The following is a 27653-nucleotide window of genomic DNA, read 5'->3' as shown; positions in this document are numbered from 1 at the left end:
TGGCCCCATTTTTATGAATCATTGTACATACAAAAAACCAACGAACCAATGAATTATTCTTAAAGAAATCTCTAAAAAAAACCTCTAGGTCCTGCCGTTTAAAAATCTAACGTCCAAGGCACTTTTGTTTACGTCCATTTGCTGCGGCGACCCGACGGACAAACATGTCGCCTAATTAAGTGAGACTTTCCGGGAACTTTCACGGTAAACCAACCTTGGTCTCCATTCCGGTGTCGGTGTTGGAGCTGACGGTGTCTATGAGAAACCGAACAACATCGATGTTTCCTGCTGTTTCCATATCTGCCCGGTTCACTTCATGCAGTTTGTTTGTCTCCAACAATAATTCAGCTCCTCCAATTAAAAAACACAGAAGCCGCTAAAAAACGTTCAGGTGTCCCTTCATAAGCAAGTCGACTGTCACATCAGATAATGCCATTGGTTCCTAGTTTGACGTTGCTTCGTTAAAGCTATGATATAAATGTGATTTGCATATATTTCATTAAAAGTAAACAATATCAGCAGTGGTGGAAAGTAACTATATTTAGTATTTAGTATTGTTTTTAAGTTGAAAATTTAATTATGGATATTATTCTTATTATCCATTATGATAAGATAGGGAGAAATCAAATGCTATTTAAGAATCTCATACTTTTATTGGCTGCAACATTAAAAACTGTGTTCAGCTAATGAGTCATTTGTTATAGTATAATCCAATAGTGAGTATATACTTAAGAAAATGGTTTACAAATATTTAGTGTTTTTCATTTCAAGGACTTTTCAGACATTTAAGAGACTAAAACATTCTCTTAGGACAGGAAATACACTGTAAATTAGCTGATAAATTGTCTATGTCCCAACATCTCATGATGGAAACAGGCTGATTCCTTGCAGTCACCTTTAAGCTGGCTGTGAGCAGGGTGGCGTGGTATTCTAGTGATGAAGCCTGGGTTAAAAACCTGGGCCTAGCACTTTTCCGTGACTTTCCATACATTGTTTCACTCTGGGTACTTTGGACAGACAAGCTGTAAAGATAATAGATGGATGTTGTGAGCGTGTTGTGGGATAATAGAGCTGCTTCACATCATATTCTGAAAGAACCTGCAAGCAGTCATACTGAGACTCTGTTGAGAGGGCTGCTGCTGAGCATTTTGAACTGGCCGATCTTTTGAACAATGATTCCTTTTGGACTGTCACTTTCCTTAAATACGACATCTATGATCCTTCAGACCCTTGCCCCCACTAATCCCTCACAGACTTACACACACACACACACACACACAACCAACCAAACATAAAAAGAATTTAAGTTCTGCTGGTGCTCTTAAGTATGTTTGTTTTTCCTTTATCGCATTGGTGTATTAACTTCTTTCAACACCCATCCTATCTTTGTTTTCTCTCCTTTTACCCATATGTTTTCATTGTGGGAACCCATCCAAATGACTAAGTGTGTGGCTCACAGCCTAAGGGCCAGGACCCCGTGAGTGGTCACAAGAAAATATTGAGGGGTCATGAGATGATTAGCAAGACAGGGCTGCAGAACAATCCTTTTGTAACTGCAATTCTTGTTTTTTGTAGAATTTCTTCCAAACTTAGCTTCTTTCTCACAAATTACTAGAAATGTCTAACTCTTTTGGCCCAAGAATCAAACAATAGAAAAACTATTTGATCATCAGAGTTTGTTGTAGCCACCATATGTACCTGATGTGAACGTTTCAAACACTAAGATGATGTAAACAAATGTTTAATTGCGTGAATACATATCAAACATTTTTAACAAACATTTTTTGTTGAACTTACAGTAAAAAGTTATTTATATACACATGAAATGCTGCGGATTGATGACATAGCATAAAAAATATACATAATCAATTCTTGTGCAGTCCCTCTATGTTGCAGTAATGAACACAAAACGCTAATACGATGTAAAACATAATCTAAGAAACAATCCTAAAACCTGAGTTTTACATTAAAGCAAAATGGTTTCAAGTATCAACTTGTTACCACTACAGGAGAGCAACAGTGTGAAATGCAGCTACAAAAGACATGATTTGGTTTGAAAATGGTTCTGAAATGTTCAGAAAATTAGTAATTCTGCCATTGAAAACAGATAAATACTTTAAGATGTGAATAATTACTCGGACACAACATTGTCCTTTAAGTAGTTATTTGTTGGTGCACACACAAACAATTTCAGGCAGAAAAAAAAATGTTATTACACTAACGCTTGATACAGGTTGATACACTTTGAAACAGTACAAAATGATATAAAAAAACAACCTTTTGGCTTGACTTTATACAAAAGTTTTTCCACCATTTAATCTTTCAGGAGCACTTTAATTCTCTGTACAGCACTCAAACCTGACAGTTCCTGACCTACCTTTAGTTTAATGTTAAAACACTTACAGTCCTCCCCTCATTGTATGCGTACATGGTGTGTGTGTCCCACTGTTAGAGCATTATACAATCATGTAACCACATCAATGCTCAAGCTACAAGTGTCCAGCTTGAATGTATTTCACCACATGAAACAGAAACAAAGGTAAGAGATCAAGATAAGTGATTCTGCACTACAGAATCAAATTCCAAAATTTATTTCTTCCGAGATAAAATATACACTAATGAATTGTGGGGCCCGCTCTGCCAAAGTTAATTTATGATCTTTGTAAAGGACGAGTGAAGTGTTACAGAGAAGAGGAATCTTTTATGTGACAACTAGCTTCAGGGAGCATTTTAAGATGAAAATTAGATCTCTTCTCATTCACAAAACTGAGCATTTCTGTTGTGCAGTATCTGTTAGTAATATAACTCATGACTGCAAAAAGTCACTGGCTTGTATAAATTAAGTTTGGCAGTAACAGACGCAGTTATTTAGAAACTTTTATTGCATTGTTAGAAAATAAGCAGTGAGACATTCACTGCCAGTACCTGAACTTTCCCAAACGTGAGTGCAGAGGTTCCATCCTGAAATTCTCACCAAGGGGAAAAAATACCTTAACAGACAACCACCCGAGGACACAAAAACTACAGCATAATTGGGTGTCTTTGTGTGTGTGTGTGTGTGTGTGTGTGTGTGTGTGTGTGTGCGTGTGTGTGTGTGTGTGTGTGTATGTGTAAAAGAGTGGCAATGTAGAGGTAATTTAATTGACAAATTATGGCCTCCACATCATTATAAGGCAAAAAAAAAAAGAAAAAGTATAAATATACACACACACAAATCACGATGACTGATACTACCTATGTACCAAGTAGTTACACTGTATATCTGTTCTTATGTAAAAGTAAACTGGGTTCTATTATTAAAAATAAGTGTTCAGGATGGGTCTGCAGCAATTAATTGGATTTTTAATATTTTGTGTTTTAATTTCACTGTTCAGTTCTACTTGTAAATAATTTCCCCACATTGCCAAGTATTTTCCCCCAAGTAAGAGGATTAAGAAATTTTAGGCTGAAAATGCAGAAATCCTTGTCAATTTACCTATTTGTTGGCCATACAGTATTCAAATCAGCTCATAAAATACCTATCATGCTTTATTTTAACTCCCTGCAGGTTGCTAAAATCGTTAAATTCACAAAAAGCACTCCATGAGCTGGACGTCCTCGGCAGTGGCTACAATAATGGTCAATGTGGATTCATCTTGCACCTAGATAGCTGTGGAATAACATGTGTTTGTACGTGTTTGTTAACCAGTGAGTAAAGAATTTTTTTATCCTCTATTGTTTAGTCTGTTTCAGCTTCTCGATGTGATGACAAAGCTTGAGTGCCGGGCCAAGCTTCAATCCCATGTACTTCATAATGATATCACTGCGCAGCAGCATCAGAGCCTTGCCGTCAATCTCCTACAGGGAGGAGCACACTATCAGCAGGGGGGCACATCGCCAGCTCTTCCTCTCACAGCATTTTGATCGGAATAATGGCTTGATTATTAAGGAAAATATAAGTCTAAGAAGAGTGTATTCATACAACAAAGTAATACAACAGAATTTGTAAAAACCAGCGTAGCTGAGCAAGAAAGAAAACAAGAAAGAAAGTTCATATGAATGAAATACTCACATGTTTCCTGAACAGTTCAATGTGTGGGCCAAGTGTTTGGGGATCAGCCTCTTGGACAAACTGAATGACATCATCAACTGACCAGGAAGACGCATCATTCCCTGAAACTTCCTTATCATGTTTCACATGATCTGGGCCTGTTGTTGAGCTGGCAACTGCAGATTGTCATGGCAAGGGATAGGACACTTAAATCAAACTAATAACTAACTATTTTATTAAATAATCATGATAATATACATTAGTGGTTTTTTGGGCAGGTCATGAGCAATACAAACTGTGAAATTCAGGCCATGTTCAAACTGACATTTTATCGGCATGAAACACTGCAGAATTTATGTGGCAGAGGGGTGGAAGAAATTACACTATATCACAGAAAAAATGTGTTTGGTTCAGCTAGCCCATAATGAGATGTTATTGGACTAAACACAATGGACAATCATATAAATTCAACCGGTAGAGTAGCTCTAAGCACACGCTCATATGACATGCCGCATTTTGCTATGGTGACGGTGTGTGTGTGTTTTTAATCTTACCCTCCACTCGTCTGTGTGGACACATAGGGCCTAATTCAGATGGATTGGAGCTGACGCGACGTATGGGTGGCGGTGCGTGCGTGTGTCCAGGATAATATGGTCGCTCCTTCTTTGTTGCTCTGTAGTCTGATGTTGTGTGAATAGAGCGGGTGCTGGGAGCGGGATCCTTTGTGGAATCATCATTGGAGAGGCCATTCTCATTGTGGGATGGCGGATCTGTTTCAAGAAGGGGTAAGGGCATCTTTGAGACATTGTGAACACAGATAAAAGACAAAAGAAAAACTGCTGCACAATACTGAACCCAGCATGTCTCTTATTCCATTGTCAGTTTTAAGAAGCATTCAATGTCATTAAAAATTGCAATTTGGAAACAGATGACATCGCAAATACAGCAAGCTTAAATCCACACGTGACCTGACCTGACTTGGTCTTATTGTAGAAACGGGCATTGTTGTTGTTGTAGGGGCTGAACGGCTGCGAGCTGAAAAGGCTGTCACTCTCCAGATGCTGGCACATGTTCTCCAGGAACCGCAGCACTGAAGATGCACTGGAGGCAGAGGGCAGCTTCACATAGCGGATGCCATGCTCTGACCGCACTAGGGGGGCAGAACATCGACTATTAGTTTGTGTGCTGTATGTAAGCACACCTGCACATACCCCCACACACACACACACACACACTGTGTGCATTCACAGCTAAAGAAAAAACAGCAGATGGTTCTGGGTTAGCACCTGCCGTTTATAAGCACACATTTTTCATCCAATCCCAGACTGCACTGCACCCTCCCACCCAAGCCAAGCGCTCACAAATCCACAAATTAAACCCCCCCGAGCAAACCTCACCCACGGCCTTGCCAATCTGGCCCCCCAAGGGAGACCCAATCCCAGAATCCCAAACCAGGTTAGATGCACATGTCACTTCTGATTACAGGAACAGTGCTCACATCAGCTGCTGCCACAGGCACTCTTTTATTCCTCTGCACGTGTGCACACACACACACACACACACACACACACACAGACAAACACAACCCATGAGTGTGAGCTTAAACCAATTTCACCTGCTTGATTGCTTATCCTGGTTATATGGCATAGGGAATACATTCTAAATTGCCCACCAGTGACTGTTGTTAAAAGTAAATTTTAAAGGATTACTAGACTGACCCCCCCAATGTGGGTTTTAGAAAAGTTGAAGGTACATCAGAAGCACATTACCTTAGCTTTGCAAAAATCCACCTTACAACTTCTCTAAAGCTCCTTAACACGCCACATCTTGGGTCTTTAATAGGTAGAAAATGCCAGAAAAGCATCACTGTCTTTCATGCAATTTCTTGAGCATTACCAGCCACCAGCATGTGGATTTTTTATTGTAGACAGAAGGAAAAAAGTTATTTGAACCCTAGTAAATTTACATTTATTTTAGACAGAACATCAAATGTGTTGTCCTGAATTTACCTCTGATTACTTCACCACCTGTGTGGGACTGGCTCTGTAGGAACGACAGCAGCACAGACGGCTGGTACGTACAGTCCACGCACGCCTGAACAGCTTGCTGAAGTACAGCATTGACTGGAGCAGGACCAAAGTGGTCCGGGAGTTGCTGCACCAGTTTTCGGTCAAGATGAGGCCCATAGTCACCGTGCTTGTTCACATACACACAGACTAGAATGTCACAAAGAAAGAGAAACATCAGCAAAGACACATAAAGCAAAACAGTTTTTTTTTTTATCCCTTTCAAAACAAAAACATTTTACTTGAATTAATGAATTTACAAGCGCAGACTGTCAACAGCCAACCCAAACTATCTACATGAATGTACATTCAAGCGTCCAATTTACCTGTGCAGACTACATTTGAATTATGGTTACTGTCCACTGAGACATGGCTGGAGCTCAGTCTGGTCTCTGGGGGCGGGGTTGCAACTGATGATGACCCGAGGGACTGCAACACCCGAGGTTTCTTCTGGCGCAAAAAAAATTAAAATTAAAAAAAAAAAGCAAACAAAACAACCCGGTCCCTTTAACTCTCTGTAACCCACAAAAGCTGTTAGTTCATAATTTATTTAGAGATGTGTGCTCAATCTTTTACGACTGCATATGAACTGCATGGCCACCCATACAGCAGCTTGTAAAGCAAACAATTGTCCTTACTGCATTTTACCATGCATAAACATCCACTAAACTCCTCCCGTCTTTTGTCAAGTAATGCTTTCTCTTTATCAAAACTATGTCTGCCACTATACATAAAGCATAAAATGACAGGATCAGTGGCCCACAGCATAACAGATTATAAATCTTGTGACACTTCACCTTATTCCTAGGTTTGGGTCGTCTCTTCCTGTGTGGTCTGGGGGCTAGTTGAACGTCAGAGCTGGTCCTGGCGGGGCTCTGTGATGCTCCATTTACTCCTGCTGCTGCTGCTGCTGCAGCCGCCTCAGCCGCTGCCTTCAACAAAGCAATAGTCTGGGATTTGGGACGGCGACCTCGGACACCCTTGCGAACGGGGAGGGGTGGCAAGGGGTTGGGCAGTCGGTAAGAGGTCTGCATAGAGGAGGAGTTGGATGAAGAGCGGCGTGTAGTAAGGGAGGCCGAGGTGGAAGAAACAGGAGCAAGGAGGGCACCAGGGAGGGTGACTGGAAGAATGGGAAATGGGAGGGAGACAGAAAAGGAGGGATAAATAATATATTGTTATTCCTCTTTTAAGATGTCCCTACACTTAAGATTGTAGGAAAGAATGAAATATGGGAGTAATTTAGCTGTTAAGCGTGTGGTATGTATATTCATGTAAGTAATTCTCAATATGAAGTACAAGATTTCACATTATAGCAAACATGCACACAAACAACGTCTTCGTATTTACTTTCCATGCACAGCTCAAAGACATTAACAGGCATTTCTAAATATGGCACAATTCACTAAAACCTTAGGGACAGCATATAGAGAGGAGAAATCAATAACAGAGCAGTCCTGCAGAGCAGATTTGTTTGGATTTTGAGATGGGCAGGTCCTTTGTATTGAGCCCCTCCCCTCTCTGAAATCAGAGTCACAAGTCACAAACCCCCAGAGACCAGCCTGTTAGCCGTTTCACCAAAACTTCTCCTTCAAGCAATGCCAAAAAAAAACACACACAAAAAAACAAAACAAAACACCAAAACAAAAAAAACTAAAGCGATTATGGCAACAGAATTTTCAGTCTTCCACATAAACAGAACAGCATATTGAATTCTTGGAGCTGATGCCAATGCTGCAATATTAAAATATCTTACCAAAAATATATCAGTAAATAATCTCTTTTGAAATATGAGCATTAAGACATGGCAGAATATTTTCCTGACCGAGATGTGTTGTGACTGGAGGAAAACTGAGAAAACCACATATTAAATCCACCTTGAAACTACACTGATCTTTAATAAACATCAGATGACCTAATGTTTAGTGTATAGAGCCTGTACTGGATTCAATTTCTGATAGCTTAAGTAGCCCTGTTCAGTTTTATTTGTGAATTAATGGTTAAGTTGCCAGTACGTTTTTGTCAAGTTCTGTCAAGTTCTCTTTTCCAAAATGAAAACAGTCTTTCCAAACGCAACTTGGAGATTGTGTTAACATTTCTAATTACTGATCTATACATAATATAATTTTAAGTCTTATTGCTGGTGTCAACATTAGAGGTATTACACTGGCCTACATAACACATCATGAGTGGTTTTAAATCCTTAGTATGTTTCAACCAAACCACTTGAGGGCATTTTATTTGTCTGACTTATAATGAGAGACTTTTCCAAGAGGGTCCCATGAGGGTGTTCATGCTGAATGACTGTGGCAACTGACAATACACTTCAGTATGATGATGTTTTGTTTTGGTTTTTTTTTTGTATGTAAACTATCAAGTTTTTAAAAACAACAAAACTCCCATGGTGCTGTATCTGTGAAAAGCCACATTAAACTGATTATCAGCATGGCTGGTACAGGCCAGACTAGTGTTAAAATCCTGAGATGTCAGAAGTCCGTGTCTGCATGTTCAGTCCCATGCTCCCAAGGAGCACTGTTGATTAGCCATAACCTCTAACTTAAAAGACTTTGCAAAAGACAAATAATTTTCTAAAATGTTACACAGCTGAAGTGTTAAAATAAAATAAAAAGGCAATTGCCATCATTTGAAACTAGAAACACAAAGCAGTTGCACCACCACCCCATTTCTGACTTCATTAGTGTAATTCGATGATCTGATCAAATAATTGTCATCAGGTTTTTATGAAAGACCAAGTGCAAAAATAAGAGAAAGAAAGGGCAGAAAAGAGATAAGCATCTCCTATTTCAATGCCAACATATTGTGTGGTGAGAGCAGAGGCCTGAGAGTGCATGTGGAAACTCTCAAGGGGGCTGAGGCTTTCATTAGAGCCCCCTTCACTGAGGCGATATAGAGAAGCTCAGGAAGGTTTACAGTATTCTCTGAGGGCTGGCTGGGGCACCGGGAAAGCTGCTTAATTGGGAAATGAGTGAAAGTGGATGCAGAATAGAGCAGTGTTTTGTTTCAGAAGGTGAGATTTCATTTGTTCGCCAGGAGCAGTCAGACAAAGCGTGCTCTCAGAGAACCAGCAACACCAACCTGCAGGCATAGTGGCCTTCTTATTCACACTGAGCAAGAAGCTATAAGCCCCACAAAATAGATCAAAATTTGCTTGCAGGGGGCCAATCAGTATCAGTAGTTTGTAATTGACCAGGAAATCTGTGCGTGCACCTTCTTTGATGTATGCCTGTCATAACAAATAAATCTTAGGCGTGTGAGCTATATGAACCTAATCCTGTCACTTTATGTGACAGCCACCAAAGCTACTGCATATTAGTTTCATCACCTGCATTTTAGATTCAACTTTCAAAGAAAATCAGTATCAAGTATATTCAGTATAAGCTTATTTGTGCTCTTCAGTGAAGCTGGATGATGTTGAAACTGAGCGAAACATTCAAACCCAGAATGCTGTATTTCTTGTGGGTGAACCATTTAATCAGATGGAAATGTTCAAAATGTCTTATGCGTCATTTCATACACCGTTTGCCCAAAATGTAGTATCCATGGTAACTTTCTGAACGTGACTTTAAATTAAAACGCGGCGAGTCCAAACAATGTTTGGCTGCACAGACTTAATGATTGAGCTGCAGATGTGAGGCTGCTTGTAAAAGGGTTAATGACCAAACCAGCAGCAAACTTTCTGCATTTTTCACCTCCTAGTGTATATTTTACATGTTTGCTGTGTATGTTCAAACACACATTACTGCTGCAACTAACCCCTTCATTATCAATGACATCATCAATTACTTTCTGAAATGACTCATGAGCCAATAAAAATGTCAGAATATTATATATCACAATTCTTTGGAGTCCAACTTTTTCAAATTGCATGCTTTTTCTGGCCAGAAACCCAAACCCCAAGTTATTCATTTTGAAAAGACATAAAACTAGAAGCAGCAAATCTTCGAGCTGGAATCAACAATGAGTGAGTGTTCCTCTAAAAAAAATAAATCACACAACAGTGCTTGACACAATGATTAGATTTTTCATAAAATTTAAATATAAATATAATAACGAAAATATAATATAATCACATAAAATGTGATTAATAGAAAATTTACTTAAAACATGCAAAAACATTAAGGTAAATGCACATCTATAAAAATCTAGATCTCCAAAAGTATTAGTTTTCCAAAAACAAAATAGCCGTGCACACATACAATGCATCAAAACAAAGGCATATGGTACTGATCATGACTATATAATTCCAACTCGACCCGTTGACCTGCGTAAACCACAGCCTGAGGAAACGTGCGTGTGTGAGTGTGTGCGTGTAATCCACATGCATTAGAACAGTGTTGTTGAGAAGTACGTCTGCTGTCTAGGGCGGTGTGGGGGGAAGGGCACCACAGAGTTGCCCCTCATCTAATTACCCCCCCCCCCCCTTGCACACACACACACACACCCAGGACATATGCACACATACATACACACTACTGCATGCATTGCACTGGTTTTTTTTCTTTTGTCTGTATTTGTCCTCATAGTTTAACAACACATAGTTTTATGAGACTGATGCACTTTTAGTCTTGCAGCTGAATATTTTATTATTCCAGTGCTTGTATGTGACCATCAGCAGTCCTGCCTGGAAGCTAGTTTGTTGATCTTTACTGAGTGAAAAGACCTTTGTACAGCAGGGAGGGCAGAGCTACACCTCAGTGAATACAGGGGGGGGACAAAGCACAGAGAAGATGCAGAAGGATGGACAGGGGAAGGGAAGCGGGTGGTGCTGGTAGGAACTAGTGGAGTGAAGGATCCTGTGCTTTTCCTGTTGCCTCACTCAGGATTAAGAGAGTCCAGAGAGTTTCTGTGTAGATCTCTGGATGGGAGTCCAGATAGGTGAAGGTGTCCGAACAGAGGAGCAGAGCCAAAGATGAGGTATGTAGTGATGGAATGAAAGAACAGCTCATCGTATTTTAGGTTGGATTCATCAATTCTTCATGATGTGACCCAACATGAGCTGGAAAGTGACATCACATGTGCATGTGTAAAACTGAGTCAAAGACACCCATTCGGGAACCCCGGCAATGCCACCGAAGGGGGGAAGGATTGCAGGGTCGGGAGCTGTGGTGGCAGCAGGGTGCCGGACCCACGCCCCGTAGGTACACAGACCGAGGAGACTGCAGGAGAAGGAGATCTTCCATGGACCAGTAGAAGCCCCAAACCCCCCCAGAAGTGAGAGAGGAAGTGGCAAACACACCAGCCAATGTCAAACCCACAGGAGCCACCAGGGAACTCTAGGAGACAAAGCCCAGCCACAAGGCCTCAGAACAGAATGGGCACCCAACCAAACCATCTGCCATAGGACCCCAAGGCCGCCAGCCCCATGTGCCACCCAACCGCAGAGGACCGGACCCCCTGAGCCATGCCATGACTAACTGCAAGTGAGAGCGTCTTTCCTGTGCTTCCTCAATCCCTGTTGAGAAAGCATTGCACTGTGAATAAGTGGGCCTGGAAGTGGTGTGGTACATTAAGACTGGGGCAAAGGAGAGGAGGGCGGGAATAAGGTGCATTAAAATCTTATATTGGATGTATGTTGTGTACCTAAATGTGGAACCACAGGGTGCACACCGAAGGCAAGGCACCAAAGCTCACCCTCCAACTGAGAGGTCGGCCAGTGAGATTGGCCAAGTAGATCCCTCAGGAACACCCCTAATGCATGCTCAAGGTGCTGTGGTCACAGTAGTGATCCTGGATGTGGAGGGTGATAAAAAGTTATCACCTGAGCAGAAAGAGCAATATTATAGTGCAGGAAATGTACATATATGTGCAGAGATAGCATATGCGAGCAGGCAAGGTCAGAATGCTGCTTCAGGTAGCAGATATTTTCTCCAATGATATATATTCTGCAAGAAGGTTCAACCAGTGGGAGATGTTAAGAGACTGTTTATTTTTCCAGTTAACTAGGAATGTTTTCTTTGCAATGGCTAGAGCTACGAGAACAGATTGGGATAGATGGTTCGGTAAGTTGGTTGTTGTCAGGTCACCAATAAGAAAGAAGTTCTAATCTGCATTTGGTGATACATTGCAGCTGATTTGCCAAGTAGTCATTTATTACATTTGGTGCATCCAATCCTCCTTCTGATTTATTTATTTGTTTATTTATTTATTTATTTATTTATTTATTTTATTTTATTTTATTTTATTTATTTTTTTTTTTTTAAGGGTTTTTGTCTTTTTGTTCTTTGAGTAGAATTTTATAATAGCAGAATCAAAATTTTTGAACCACTTTGCTGTGGGCTTAAATGGGATCACGGAGAATAAATAGTTTATTTGTTTCATTTGGAGTAGTCAGAGAGGGCTGAGAGATTTGAGTTACAGTTATATGCTTCCTGTAACGATCTTTGAGGTTGTTGCAAGTAGAATGAGACATTGTCAGCATATAAATAGATTTTGTGTTCAGATACCTTTGATATTGGTGTTCTGACGTATTGCTGATACCAATGAATATAGCAAACAGCAGAGGAAAGAGGGGGCATCCTTGTCTGTGTGAAGCTTTGCGATGAGCCTTGGATGAGTTAGATAGATACAGTGCAGATACCCAGCAGATAAATGACTCTGGAAGGACCAGTTAACTTTGTCAAAGGCTTCTTCAGCACCAAGTGATTGAGCAATAACGTCTGTGTGGTGCTGCAACATGCTGATCAAATTAAGGAGCCTTCTAACTTTATTTGAAGAGTGTCGGCCTTTGATAAAACCTGTTTGGTCACTGAGAATTATTATGTAACCTGTATTTTATCCCGGCCACTGTCCTGAGGAATGGAGGAGCCAGCACTGACCAGAAATGTTTCATAACTTCAGAAAGGAAGCCATCTGGTCCAGGAGCCTCACCTGCAGGCACATTTTCTAATGCAGTTAATAGTTCATCAATGGTCAGTGGCGTCTCCAGGAAGCTTCTTTGTTCTACAGTCAGTTGAGGGAAATTTGTATTTTTAAGAAAAGCCTGGATGTCTTCTAGGTTTGGGTTGTTTGTTGTTGAATATAGCTTTTGGTAAAAGCTGTAAAAGATGTGATTGAGTTTCTGGGGTGATTGAGTATATTTGCCATTTGAGTCCTTAATTGCAGTTATCAGAGATCTTTCTTTGTTGATTTGCAGTAAATTTGCCTGATTTGTTGTTATGTTCAAAATTTTGGTATCTGTGTTATTGAAGTATAAACTGTTTATTTTCTAGTTGTAATTTTGCGTTTTGCAGTTGGGTCCATAATTGCTCGTTCGGTCTTGTTGCATATTGTTCTGTTAGTTTTTAATCTTATCCTCAATGTTTTTTGAGCCAGTTGTTCCTGTTTTTTCTTGGAAGAGGAACCAGATATAATTTTGCCTCTGATCACAGCCTTCCCAGCTTCTCAGATCAGAGATGGAGATACATCTGGAGAGTCGTTTTCCATTCCTTCCTTATTAACAAGTCAAATTGTGGATCCCTCAGTAATGAGGTGTTAAAGCACCAAGTGGGGGACGGTTTCAGGCTGGGTTCTATTTTAAGGTGGGAGGACACCGGTGCATGATCACTGATTATAATTGGGTGTATACAGCTGTTGGTTTTTTGCACAATAGAGTTTGACAGGAAAAAGTCAATTCTTGCACTCTTAGTGGAAACAATCTTGTCAGCCACTCACACGTACATACACACAGGATGTTCCTTTGAGTGAATTTGTGGTTGTATGAAACTTATGAACTGCAGACTCCTGTGCAGTTCATAAGTTTCCCCTGTCAAACAAAAAAAAAGAAATCACATTTGTTCTCCTATGACGTGTGAGTGTTCCGTTTTGACAAATATTTAATATTAAACTTATTGCTGATCCTTTCCTAAACCTTTTGGAAACTAATTCCCAACTCTCTGCCACATGATCAAAAACACATGCAACTTCAAACTTAATTGAAGCCAGCAATACTGTTCAATCTTCAGACTGTCAGTCTGACAAGCAGTAGCCACTAGTTTCTCACACTGAAACTAAATGAAAGCAAGTCATTCCTAAAGACATAGAAAAGTGTCAAAACAGCAGATTTAATCATTTACAAGGAGACTGTTGTGGCTATGAGATGACACACAACTATTTTCTCAACGCTAGGTTTATGCTTCACTTCCCTTTTTCTGTTTTACCCACAACTATGAAAAAGAAAGGAAAAGTACTTGCTTTTGTTTTGTTTAGTTTTTTTTGTTTTGTTTTGTTTTTTTAGACATTTCAGTCTAAAAAAACTGTACTTCTACTTCCTGAATTAAGAGCACTAACTGAATTTATTTAATCCCTGCTGCATTGGAGTTACTTCAGTTACTCACAAACTAAAATTGTAACCAGTGCAGCATTTAGTGATATTAATCTGGTGTTAGAAAATAAGATATCCTTTCTAATGAAATGCAGGTGACACAAACTCAAGTAAAGTTTTTTTTTCTTGTATTTATCTAAAACAACTTTGTAAGCTTTGCAAGCACTCACCAGGAAATCGTCACCAAAAAAGCAGAACTTGACTGTAGCTGTTGTGGTCTCTGCTGAAGCTGAAGTACCAGTAGTATTTGTAGAAGTGGCACCGGTGATAGTAATGTCTGTAACAATGCTAGTCACCCAGAATAGTTCCTTCCTGGTTCTTTTTCTCTTGGCCACCGTTGATCTGTTTCCCCTCTCTGTCCAGGACTTTTTTCCCTCTTCTTGACTTTTTTTAAATATTTGCCACATCAACACATGGTCGTCTATTTTCTGTCTCTCTATTAGCTGGTTTCTCTCTGCTGTCTCGTCCCTCTCTTTTCTCCTGGCAGCAGTTCACAAGAAAGCCCACGCTGCTGCCACTGCCTCTTCTTCTGCTACTGGTTGAGGCACGTATAGCCTCCCTCCCAGTAAATGAGCAGAAGAAAGAGGAGGAGGAGGAGGAGGGTCTGTGTGAGTTAAGATTTGCATAGAGAGAGGAAGGCAAGCAAGAGTGGGTGAGTGGTGTGCTGGGGGGGTTGAGCCCTTTATTCATGTTATCTGTAGGCCATAGCGACAGTCTACATCAGTCACCTGCTTCTCAGCAAGCCTCCGGGGGGAGGGGGAGAAATGACAGGGGAGAAGGGATAGCAGTGGGGCTCCAGGAGCAGATTGGGGGATGGGATGAGGGATGGGTGGGGTAAAAGGTTAAACTGGATCAGAAGAGTCCAGATTGAAGCGGGTGAAAGGGGCAAACTCTTGGAGTTGTTGCACACATAAGCAGGCTTTCTCTCAACATGCACACACAAACACACACACACACACAAACACAATCTGATGAGCCAGAAGGAGGTCCCCCTCAGTGTAACCCTAGCCTATTCAGACATTCCCCGATGAAAGATAGCCAGGTCCGGTGTCAGGAAAAAGTGGCATAGAAGAATATCACCCTGACTCTGGAACAATGTGGAGCAGAGCAGCGCGAGGAAGCCTGCATGGAAAAGTCCTTCAATTCAAAGGCATGCTTGGCAGACAGGAGTGCTAATCGCAAATTCAAGACAGATTATCGACTCTTGGATGTGAATGGATGCAACATGGTGTTCCCAAACAGATTTATAGTGGATATATTGCCAGTAATTCAGGATCTCAACAGAGAATATGATTTGCTCAGCATCTAACAACCAAATTTTAAAAGCAGGTGATGCAGAAAGAAATACTGACAACAAAAAGAGATGTAGTTACAGAACTGTTATTTTAGAAATGAATACTGTGGTATATGTTTCTATATTAATCAAGTATCTTGAAAATGGATTTTACCCAAATACATCATGTAAGTTACTATAAAGTTCCATTATTTACCCTTAAATAGCCCAACAAATCTTCTGTTTGCAATTCTCCTTGCACAGAGGCATGCTGTATTGTTCATGCATTATTCACAGAAAATTTTCTTGCATTTTGACCCAATTCAGCAAAGACGAATCATACCAAAATATAAATTGTTCTTACGCTTAATGAACAAAAAGGAAAATAATTAGACACCAGATCTTGGCATTCTCAGTAGCTTCTTACAAAACTGCATAGCAGGGTCACAATAGGACAACTTTGATGAAAGCTAATTTGAAATTATAAATGTAGTAGTAATTAAAGAGTCTTCCACTCCTTCTCTCTTACACACAGCTAATTATCAGCTCATTAAAACTTCAAGCAAGTCTTACTTATACACTTACATGAATACAAACATTATCGTCTGGTAATTTACATTATGCTTTCTCTCCTAACTGCACATGGGTTACTTCTGCAAGGGAAGACCTAACACTAGTTTCCAATGGCGGGCTTTGAATTTGGCTAGTAAGACTTGACTGGCCAGCTAGTAAATAAATGCCTAATAACAACAACAAGAAAAAAATGCTTTGACCTTTGTGTCACAGGTATCAATACTCCTGCTGACTCACCAACCAGGCTCAGGACAGTTTCCAAATGTAACCACGAACAATGTCTACAACAACATTTCCACTCAACTGCTTTAAAAACATCCATATTTGTTTGCTCTTAAGGCACTTCTGCGATAGCACATTTCTAATATCCTTGTCTTAGTTGCAGCATGCTTGTTGATGCACTGAAAGCATTGAAACTCATTATTATAGTAACTCCAAAGTCTGGCAGTACAGATATATAGTTTTAGAAAAAACAGTATAATTTTTTTCTTACTTTCCAATGTACATTACACTCATCTAAAAGCTAAATTACAAATGGCCTGGCATTGGGCAGACCAGTGTAAAATATATCTGTGAAACCTCTGAGAACCAGATATCACGTTGTGATGGTTTCCAACAATGATTAGTGTTTCGTTGGTTAGACTCATAAACACTCAAACAGCTAAACATTACTGGCTTAGTGCCTGAAGACTGAGAACATACACTGGCTGACATGTAACTGCTGTCATCCATCAACCAAGAGGAGGAAACCTAAACATTCGCACGCACATACACACATCCATATGTGCACACCTCAAATTAATCAAGCCTGTCGGTCTGGGAACTTGAAGGCCGCATGTTCTTTCAACCAAGAGCAGGATGAAGGGCAGGAAATGACTGGACAGGAGTTACAAATAAAGCAAAAATGAGAATGATCGCTGTTGCCTACACCTGCTTAACTTCATCAAATTGTCAAATTTCAGAATCAAAGGACTTCCTCTAATGCCTTTTGTCACCATGATTGTGATGGATGGCAAATGTCTAAACATGCCAAAGAAACTAAACCCCCAAACCTTGAACATTCTTCTTCAGTATCTGAGGAAATCTCACTGTGACATCCCCCTGTAACCACTGAGCTTAATCACTATATAATTACACCCTGATTGATGATGAATAGTTCATTACTGCCAGTAAAATAAAAAAATATATAAATTAAAGCTTTAATTTCCATAGATAGAAGAAGTGAATGTTTTGAATGAGTGAGGTTAACAATAATTATTACAATGCAAAAATACACAAAATGAAGAAGTAGAAGAAGTAAAAAGAAGAAGAAGTTTTTGATATCTGAAAACCTGGCACTTTACATTTCACTTCATATTATGTTGTTTCTATTTAAAACCAGTTATTTTAAGCATCTAAACTGCTGATATCTATTTCTTCTGTCACAGTGGACTTGAATGGCAAAAGGCGGAGGATCTTCTACAAATAATTTTTAAGTCAATGAAAAAGTATTGATGAAAGTAACAGATCAAACAAATACTGAATATTAAGAAATAGAAATGAAAAAGCGACATGGAAAAAGATAGTGAACGTTTTTGCTATGTATTTTAGGATGACACTAACGCAAATTACATGTCATGATTGTTTTATGGTATTTTAAGTTTGTTTTTTTAAGACATTTTACTTGCACTTTCTTGTTTATTTTCAAGGACCAGTGTGTAGGCTTAGTGGCATCTAGTGGTGAGTTTGCAGGTCAACTAAATACTAATTCCAACCCAATGAAAAACACTTCCATCAACAGGTCTCCTTCCCTCCCTCAAAAATGATAAATGAATAATAATAATAATAATTCATTCATGACATTCATGTTTCCAATCTTTATGGAAAAATGGCTCTTTTCTTCAAAGCCACTGGCAAAAAAAAAAAAAAAAAAGGCTTCTTTAAAAAAGAAATCCAATAACCAACCCAAGAAAATGGATAATGGATGGTTAAAATGTCAGAAAATCCTTCTTGGTAATTAGGATTGAAAGGAATTTAATTTAAAAAAAAAAAAAATCTATAATTGATTTTGACGCTTCTGAAAACAGCCCTTTTCTTTAAGAGACCAAATTGGCACAAGTTATTCTCTATTGTGGTGTAATTTACTAGTGATGACTAAAATAACAAGAATCTGAGGCATTTCTAAAGTTATTAAGTTTATAATATAAGTTTTAATACTTTCATAACAAAAATATAAAAAAAATCCATACAAAAAACGTGAGATTATATTAGATTCTAAATAATGTTCGGGCAAATTCGGGCAACTAACGATCATTTCCCTGCTTATTTAGAGATAATTATAGAGATATATTTTTAATCCAAAGTCCAATTAATTTTCTCCAAATGCACTACATAAAAAACAGAAGCTATTTCAATAAGTTGAACCCCAAATAAATAAAACACCTTAGGACGCTTAATGACAATTTCAAAGACAGAAGAATTTCTCAAAATTTTCCCTTAAATATTTGATTATTTTGGTGGAAAAAACAATGGGTTTTTTTTTCTCTAACTGCCAAGCTGCTTTTTGTCACTTCTATCAAAATGCCAAAATGAAACCAAAGAACCACCAAAACATGGCAGATGAAAAAAAAACTTTGAATCTGGACTGACTGGACTGAATCTGGAGTGACTCTGCTGACTACAGTGTGCCAAAAGTAAATCTGTACTAAAACATATCTTCAAAATGGATAATGACCTAAAAATAATTACCCGATAAATGATATGATCCTACAAACCTACAAACTAAATATATGTCTTGAGCACTTAGAAAGGATATTTGCTTTTATCTTCCTGATGTAACTTTAGAAAAATATGTAACATTATTAGTAATATGAATTATTATTATAATATCAGTTACAGCATTAGATATTTGACCTAACCAATGGTAAGCGCTGAACATTTTTATCATTACACAAAGTTGAAAGCTGTAACTTCTGTAACTGTAAAGTTATTTTGGAGATAAATATTTTACCTACAAATATGAAGATGCTTATTTACAGATCAATGACACATGCATGTATATGAATCACTTACAGTTTGCTCCTATTACGACAATAATAGCCTGCTTACTGATTGCTTTATGTAACACTGAGGCATTTAGCATGATGAAAAATTAAAAACCTTATTTTACAATTTTCCTGATGCATAATTTTACTAATTGAAAATTTTAATGGGTGAATTCTGATTTTCTTTTGAACTTTACTTCTGCCTAAACATTAGAACTAACTACTTTCACCTCTGCTCGATCACCTTGATTTTCTAATGTGCAGGTTTAAAAACTTGTAAAATGAATTCAACTATAAAACAGTGGTACTACTTTATATTACAAATATAACAGTTTGCCTGTATAAACCTTATTAAACAAACCTTATTGAGATAGAGACACAACAAAGTTCCCTGAATTCATGACCTGAACAGCTCCACGCATGCTCTCACTGCTGCACACAACTGAAAAGAACTACAACGCCCAGTATCAAGACTGATTAAGGAGTGCAGTTTGGCTGATCACAGAACAATCAGACAGATGTTCACTGTTGTCACAAGATGAGCTGTCAGCAGCCACTCAGCATGCAGCCTGTCATGATGGACATACAAAATAATTTGTTCTTGTGCTGCTCTCTAGTGGTCAAAAGTGGTCTAGTGGTTTTTCTTATTATCTGATGCAATCACTGTCACCAAACACAGCAATAACCATAAAATATCTTAATATTGATCTAAAAGAACACCTTCTGATTGCCAAGACTGAACAGCCACTGTCTTAAAATGGCATGAACCCCAGTGGCAGCAATTAAGCACACGTGCAGCAATGACGTTTTCTTATCATATCATATATATGGCACAATTATTTAGGGTAGCTAATGACTGTGTACATAACACTTCAGTGCAATTAATCAGTGTATTACATGTAATCTGAACATATTATAGAACTACAACTTAAAGAAAATCATATTTTTAGCTATTTTTATCCCATTATCTGGATAAATTCAACTTCATAGTATGAAGTTGGTGTTCGACTGGTGGCATCGTAACAGGAAGAGGAGCACTCACAGAAGTTTCCGGGCGGCTGCAGGCTGTGTTTCGTCAGGGCACACCAGCCAACAGGGAAGATGTCTCTGGAATCGAAGGGGCACCAGTAGTCAAAGGCGCCTCGCCAGCCATCAAACATGACGAAAATCTCCTGACCTCTGACCTCTCCCACTGTAGCAGGACAAATCAGGTAAGGGTTCTTCCTGTCCACTGCCTCCAGCTTCATGCCAGGCTGGAAGTAATTTTTAGCAGGGCTAGCTGGTTCCTAAACACACAGATACAGCACATCATCAACATGACAATTATGGTATACCAACTATGGTATATATGGTATCAACATACCATATAAACAAGTGAATAAATAATATAGTGTCTCATATATATATGCTTTTAAATAGCATCATTAAATTCAAATAGCTATGCAAAAGACGAGTCAACAATGAAAATGTAATCAGTTTAACCAGATAAAAATAAATTGTGAGTATTTATGACCAAAATGTCCCCTTAATTAATGTGGACTCAGTAGTAATAACAAAATGAAATTGCAACTAAACAGGCACATCAACAGTGTTTCCTTGCCAACGATGGATTGCTTTTCACACTTTCTGCGACTTTACACTTTCAAGTGGCTTTTCACTCGAACTGTCTGACCTTCATACAGTATGTTGAGCTGCGAGCGGCTGCTCAATGTGTCTTCGGTGCAATAGTGGCCCACAATGTTTAATGACTGACTGTTTTGCACTCCTCACTCATTTTTATTTGACAAATAATGTTACATTTAATAGATAACAACCATCAGCACAAAGATTTGGCAGCTTCCGTTAAAAAATATTCAAATGGGCCTTTTAGTCATCATTACCTTCTTAAAGGCTGAGGCAGGCGCCATCTCTGCACCGCTCAGCGTCCGCAGGAGAAACATGGGCCAAGAGGAGGCATTCATCCTGAAACCTGCGCGTCAGAACAGTAGCATTTATAACAAGATAACTAAAATAAAGTTCAAATCAAAGATGACCGATTTCCATAGAGCTACATAGAGTACATCTGACCTGCTCTGTATTTTCTCCAGCAGGACAACATTTCTGGTGCAGTTAATCAATCCCACAGTTGTCACACACTGATGCATTACATGTTTTATTGTCTATTTTATCCTAAATGTAACCACATTTTTTTAAATGACCAGCATAACGTATTGAACAAGACCATAAGTCTATTACGAAAACATTTACTGATTTGATAAATCATTTTCTCATCGACCAATAGAGTTCTTTTTGCGCCCCCTGATGGACGTTACATAAACTGCAGGTTTAAAGCACCCGAGAGTTGACCTACTTTAAAGGGCCCACTTTTTTATACACACTCTAGCTGGCACATCATCACACTGCCATGGCTTAATAGGAGAGCCATTGTTAACCTGATTAAGATCACCTAGCAACTGCTAGGTAGACATTATGTTTCCTGTTGTCCTTTTCAAAGACAAAAGTTCAATACTATGGGGACCACATAAAACTACTTTAGCCTTGTGAGTGCAATGTCTCACCATTGCCTTGAAACAAGTATCAGCTCATTAGATTCTCGTTGTCAGCAGTGAAGGTCAGTGTTAACTCACAACTTTGTGCATAACTTTCACAAAAATTTAAAGGCGATTCAGCAAAATGTCAGTGATGCAGTTCGGTCGAACACAAGATGTGAAAAACCAATAAGTTTGCACCATGATTGTGAAGGAAAAATTCTGATAATCCCAGATTCACCCTGAAGCGTGTGTGTGTTGAACATACAGTCGATTTAAGATATTGGGGAAGAATTAAGATGAAAAAACTGAAATGCCTCACCCAGTGGTGGCTGCAGCATGTCTCCGTTTCTCTCACAGGTTCCTATTGGCTGGATGTCCAGCGAGTCCACCAGCCGCCAAAAGTCATTAGTGTTGTCACTACCATCCAGACGCAGGCGCAGACGAGTACCCATCATGCCCATCACCGTTGCAATGCACACTGAGTTCGAGTTGCGAGGGTCCCGTGCCTCAAGCTTCATACCTGCTTTGAAGTCATTGGAGGGTGGTACTCTGGACTGCAGAGGGGCACAAAGAGACTTTGGCTGACACAAAATTGATTTTGGAGAAAGCATTTGTGATTTGACACCTAATCAAGTATTATTCTTATTGATGACGACTTTACCTGATTATAATAACATAACTTAAAACAATACAAACTCCACATTGGAGACATGATAATGACATAATGCTGGACTTAATAATACAAGCACTTCATGTTCTATTCTAGCACCTGGCATTTCTACAAAATGGATCTTAATGATGGCCTTTAGGGTGATTTTAAATACTTATGGTTGTTGCTGTATGCTGATATGTATGGTAATATTTTTTTTGTGCTCTCTTGTTCAAACCAAATTCCCTCGGGGGGCAATAAGGCTTTTGTTATCATCATCACTTGGTAAAAGGGAGTGTTTTAATCTGACAGGTTAGTTTATGACACACTGAGATTTAACCCATTCACATTAAAGAAAGGATCAGATTGGCAATTTTCTTCAGCAAATCACACAAATAGACCAAAACCAGCCACGTGTTACTGCTTTTGTCACTTCTTGTCTGGCTGTGTTCTCAGTCCATTTGTTCCTCCTGCACATTTACATCTTTAAAAATTAAAGTTTTCAATAATGTACTAGCAGATACAGTTTATTTGATCATATTTTAAAATGCAATTGTGTGCCCATGTTCTTTAAAATGAATCAACATGACACTTTTTAGTATTTTCCATAGTGGAGCTTTGTGGAACACAGTTGCAGGATATTCCAGGCTTTGGCTGAGCAGACAACATTTGTTTGAAGGATATATTTACTGTTGGTTTGGATCTTTGCTGAAAGTAAGAAAATCATGCAACAACACCAGAGCAATACCTATTTACACATCAGAATGAACATGCTTGTCCTAAGCCACAGCAGACTGCAGTTCACAACTTCACAACTAAATCTAAGGAATCATATGAAGGAAACAAATGGGATCTTAAGCATGCGTGTAAATGGGCAGGTACCTGTTTGAAGCAGGAAGGTGACGCTGCAATGGAGGACGTCTCTCTCAGATAATCTTCCCAACTGAATGGCTCTAGCAAGAATGACAGAAGCAAACTCCAGATTACTGAAAGACGTTTAGAAAAAAGTATGATAAAGAGACAGAGAGCACTGTAGAAACAAACATTAAATACATCTACTATAAATGTACTACTGTGAATTAACCCAAAAAAATGAGGGGTTGGGTTTGAAAAAAATTGATCACTGCTCTACAACATTTACACAGAACTAACTGAAAGAAAAAACTGCTTATTGCAAAATGTTTTATATTTTTGACCATTAATAAAAGGACCTTCAAAAAAATAAAAAAGGGGAAGGCAGAATTCAGAATTGCTAACCATTGGATTTGTCAAGAGCAGAGCCTGCTGTGATGCTACTTCGTCTCTCCTTCTTCTCCTCTTTCTGATCTGAAATCAAAATGGTGATTGAACCACTAGTCAGTCTGGAAGCACCTGACATGCAGGCTTTAACTTATGAAAGCATAAAACCAGTGACTGGGTTAGGGTGGATCTGAATAAAAACAGAACAAACATCAAACGTACAAAACACCAAAAGACATTTCTCTCTTTGTTTTGTAATCATCCTTTCAGCTCATTTCAGAATCAGTCCAACAGCTAGGAAAAAAAAAGCTCTGTAAAGGTCTACCTCTGTGTGGTGTCCGGCCCATGATGACCAAACTTCAGTGTGCTACTGCAGAGAAGGTGAAGTCAGACACACCGTTACTTAAACTGCAGAAGAGACAGAAACAGAACAAACACTTCATCCAGAATATTTAAAAATAAGCGTGTTTGATGGGGGATTTCATAAGATATCTCAAAGTGCTGCCTTTTGTTCAGTAAACCTGAATTTAGGACCATTTATTCAAAATATAATTTCAGTTCTTTTTTTACCATCATCATTTACTTTTGACTCCTTTGACTCTTATTAAATATCAAACAGTGTATTTTTATCTTAATGAAACACTATCTTAACACTTTTTTTTTTTTAATTGGCTTGTGATATTTTTTCCCATCGTCATGGAATTGACACGAAATCACCAAAATCAACAAGTATAGTCTGTTTGGCTAAAGCCTGATAAAATCAATTCCTCAGTCTTTTAAAAACACAATGAGCTAGTGTCAGTGTTTCACTGTTCCTTCACCATGAAAGCACATGCTGTAATTTGTTTTGACTCACTCGCACATACACAGTCCTGTGGCAGTTAATATTTAGCTCCAAAAGAATATTAATCCATGGCTGAAAATAGTCCCCTTCAGCTACAAGCTTTACTCCTGTTTCAGTAACATTATCTGGAGGCTTCAGTGCTGAGCTTTTATTGGAAAAATTACTCAAAATCCTTTCTGAAAGTAAAGCAGGAGATTTGCAACACAATTTGATTCATTTTTGCCTTCAAAGAATGCTGCAGATGGAAATTAAATTGGAAAAAAATGTAAATAAAATATTTTTTAAAAGGTGTCAAACTAATAGTGCATGTGAACTCCTCTGTCCTCTGAACACTTTGCCACACTGGAAACATTTCCTTCACTACAGAGTACACTGTAAGAATCATTTAAAGACTAAAATTGTTAGCAAACAGTTTATACCTGAACATATTGCCCAAACATCGAAATCAAGTTTACTAAAACTCTCCACATAGTCCCACTGCTTACACTGTCTATACAAAGTAATTGCTCCAAATGAAACAGAGTTATAATCCATGGTAGCGGAGCATCAGAAAAAGTGATATATTCCAAATGAAATCCGGAAAATTCAAAGGTTAAAATATTCCCAGCGGCCAGGCAGCCAGTATCTTCCTCAGGGTCAAAAATGTTTGCATCTGCAAAGTATTACGTCTGTCCTTCTCTCTGAAGACCCTGCCGTCTCTGCAGCGAATCCCATTGAGTCAAAAGGAGCCATAAAGATTCCAAGCTGCCATAAAAAGTCATTAAGACTGTGGGACATCTGCTGGCTGACATGAAAAGGATTCCTGCTCTGCTCCTCACTCAGCTTCAGGCTGGTTCAATGTTTGCATTGGTCTGTCTGCCTCACTCGAGAGAGTCAGACAAAACCATGCAGTAGACCAGAAAGCACTTCATTTTTATGACCTCCATTACCACTTAGGCAGCCACTGATCTGGGATTAGTGTGACACTAACAAACCCTGAGAGCGAGATGATCCGAAAAAAAATCTTAATCTTGGTTGTAACTTTTGTTTGACAGGAGAAGCTGTCAAAGTGTTAGTAAGAGGAATTTTTTTCTATGATACAAAAAAAGTAAAGTAAAACTTTATCCTTTTTGCAAAAAAATATTTTTTTAAGATATAAAACAACTCTGTGCTTATATTTGGACTGCATTTTCAAGCATTCACATTCTTTGGGATATTTGATTCACACGTAAATAGTTTTTTTTTTCTTTTTTCTTTTTACATGACGTAATATACAGTACTGTCTGAGGATAATTAATGGTTTGTTTCACTGCGAATACAACAAACAGTCCCGGTGATGGCTTCTAATTGCTTAATTTGTCTGACAACAAATCCAATGGGCCAAACATTTTTAATTTACAGTAAAACAAAACAAAGAAAGTAGCAAATCCTCACATATTGCTCATTATTTACTGTTGATCGTCTGAGGTTGTTTCAGATGCAACAGATAACACATCCACAGTTTCTTTTACATGTTTACAGCATAAACCATTAATTTGGAATGGTATGGAGTATTAAAACCTACAGGACATGTGCTTAGACTGGATGTCTTTGTACAACAAAACAGAAAAGAGAATAGAGAAAAGGTAACATCAATACAAGCTAAAATTAAGTTTGCTTTATTTTTAGACCGATAAGCCAAAAAAAATCAGTTATCTGCTTGAAATTGTTTAATTCGTCTCTTTAAACTTAGATACAAGGTGCAACTATTGACTACTTGTTTGATAAAATGTCAGAATATGCCACAACTTTCTAAAGCAGAGTGGCATCATTTTTTTTCTCACTGATCAAGGGAAAAACTGCAGAGATCCATTTTGCTCATAAACAGGGAAAAGGATAATTTTGTTGATTGACCCCCTACTAAATCTGCCACAATCTACATTTTTCATCCTCACACACACACACACACACACAGACACTTGGCTATGTTCCTCTGTTTTCTGTAAACTAAATATATTTGAGCTGCTCCAGTGCAAGTGCAAATACCTTTCACAGATAAAATCAATAATCTGTTCATCTAGAGAACAACTGTCTCAGCCATGGGAATTAAAAAAATAAGGAAAATAATTGTCTGATTTGGTTTACAAATGAGAAAAGACGAATAAATTGCCGAATTTGGAGCGCCACATTTCAGAAGCTCGACCAAACAAATGTCTGGACTTCTTGCTCAGTAAAAAAAAATACCAACTTTGATTTTAATTAGTTTAAATCGTTAAGCCATTAAAAAAAACTTGGCAAAGTGAGTTGAGAGTTTGCCAAGCAGCTCCTCCCTCTGTTGGACTTTGGTTAGAGGACAAACGTGATGTCGGTGAGCCCATCACCGCTGCAGGGCGTCACCTCAGGGTGCTTTAACTGGGACTACGCTCCTTCGCCAATATTTCTCTGTATATCATCATTTAAATTGAGTCAGGCTCCATCAAACCTCTGCTGGAGCAGGCAGTCAGAGCTTCTGTTTTCCTTTATTTATTTGTTCTTTTTTTTTTTTTTTTTTTTTTTTAATTTGTAGAATCTAAATTAAGGATGAAGAGACAGAGCAGGAGACCGAATAGGCAGAATGTGAGAAAAATGAAATGTGGGGAAAAGTCTGTGACGCATTTTCATTTGGTTTACGGTCACATTTAGTGGGCGGGACAGTGTTTCATTATACAGGCTAAACACAGCTAACGTTACATTACAACAACGAGCCCTGCAGGGTCACGACAAAACACCGTTTTTGTTAGTTGCAGTGAAACGCTCTGCAGGAATCCGGTGATCGGAAAGCCAGGGGAAATGTGCAGAGTTGGTGTGTGGCCGTCTGTCGGTCTGCACGGACTACAGTATAAACACACAGGATCTATCACTGCACGGACACATTGCAGCAAAAGCTGGCGAGCCTCGCTCAGCTCAGCCCCGGAAAAAGCCAGCGAGCGACAAAAACCCCGTTTTTACAGCATGCGAGAGGAACGATGAGACATGAGCCGTACCAACCGTGAGAGCGGAGTATTTTGATGGGGAGATCCCTCACTTTCTATCAGATGCAAGCCGCCATATTCGCTGCAGCGCCGCGCATGTCCACCACGCAGTGCTGTAATTCATATTTTTCCACTGGAG

At 38.9% G+C, this 27653-nt stretch overlaps 1 protein-coding gene across 5 annotated transcripts; it reads right to left on the bottom strand.

Annotated features, from left to right (window-relative positions):
• Positions 1-1742: 1742 nt before the first annotated feature.
• scml2 (Scm polycomb group protein like 2) lies at positions 1743-27653 on the bottom strand. 5 transcript variants are annotated; one of them, XM_029498226.1, is made up of 14 exons: positions 27531-27653; positions 24027-24109; positions 23720-23788; positions 23345-23415; positions 22133-22367; positions 21163-21251; positions 20325-20568; positions 6894-7216; positions 6423-6546; positions 6040-6246; positions 5004-5180; positions 4585-4800; positions 4052-4206; positions 1743-3837 (listed from the first exon to the last, which is right to left on the bottom strand). In XM_029498226.1, the coding sequence occupies exons 2-14, from the start codon at positions 24046-24048 to the stop codon at positions 3712-3714; spliced, it is 2058 nt and encodes a 685-aa protein (XP_029354086.1). In that variant the 5' UTR covers positions 24049-24109; positions 27531-27653; the 3' UTR covers positions 1743-3711. The 5 variants fall into 5 exon arrangements, with proteins under 5 accessions (XP_029354086.1, XP_029354089.1, XP_029354088.1 ...); XM_029498229.1 differs by having other exon boundaries at positions 6423-6543; XM_029498228.1 differs by having other exon boundaries at positions 24027-24071; positions 27531-27617.

Source organism: Echeneis naucrates, chromosome 3, assembly GCF_900963305.1.
Source record: "Echeneis naucrates chromosome 3, fEcheNa1.1, whole genome shotgun sequence".
Classification (NCBI taxonomy): domain Eukaryota; kingdom Metazoa; phylum Chordata; class Actinopteri; order Carangiformes; family Echeneidae; genus Echeneis; species Echeneis naucrates.
Note: the sequence above shows the minus strand (reverse complement) of the source record. Positions and strands in the feature narration are given on the sequence as shown.

What these genes read in the sequence shown, in the direction of transcription:
- scml2 (XM_029498226.1), bottom strand. Translation starts at nt 24,048, where the DNA reads ATGGGCCGGACACCACACAGAG. An exon ending in TGCTCTTGACAAATCCAATG is followed by an intron (nt 23,416 to 23,719) that starts GTTAGCAATTCT and finishes CATTCTTGCTAG; the next exon opens with AGCCATTCAGTTGGGAAGAT. An exon ending in GACCCAAACCTAGGAATAAG is followed by an intron (nt 6,547 to 6,893) that starts GTGAAGTGTCAC and finishes TTTTTGCGCCAG; the next exon opens with AAGAAACCTCGGGTGTTGCA.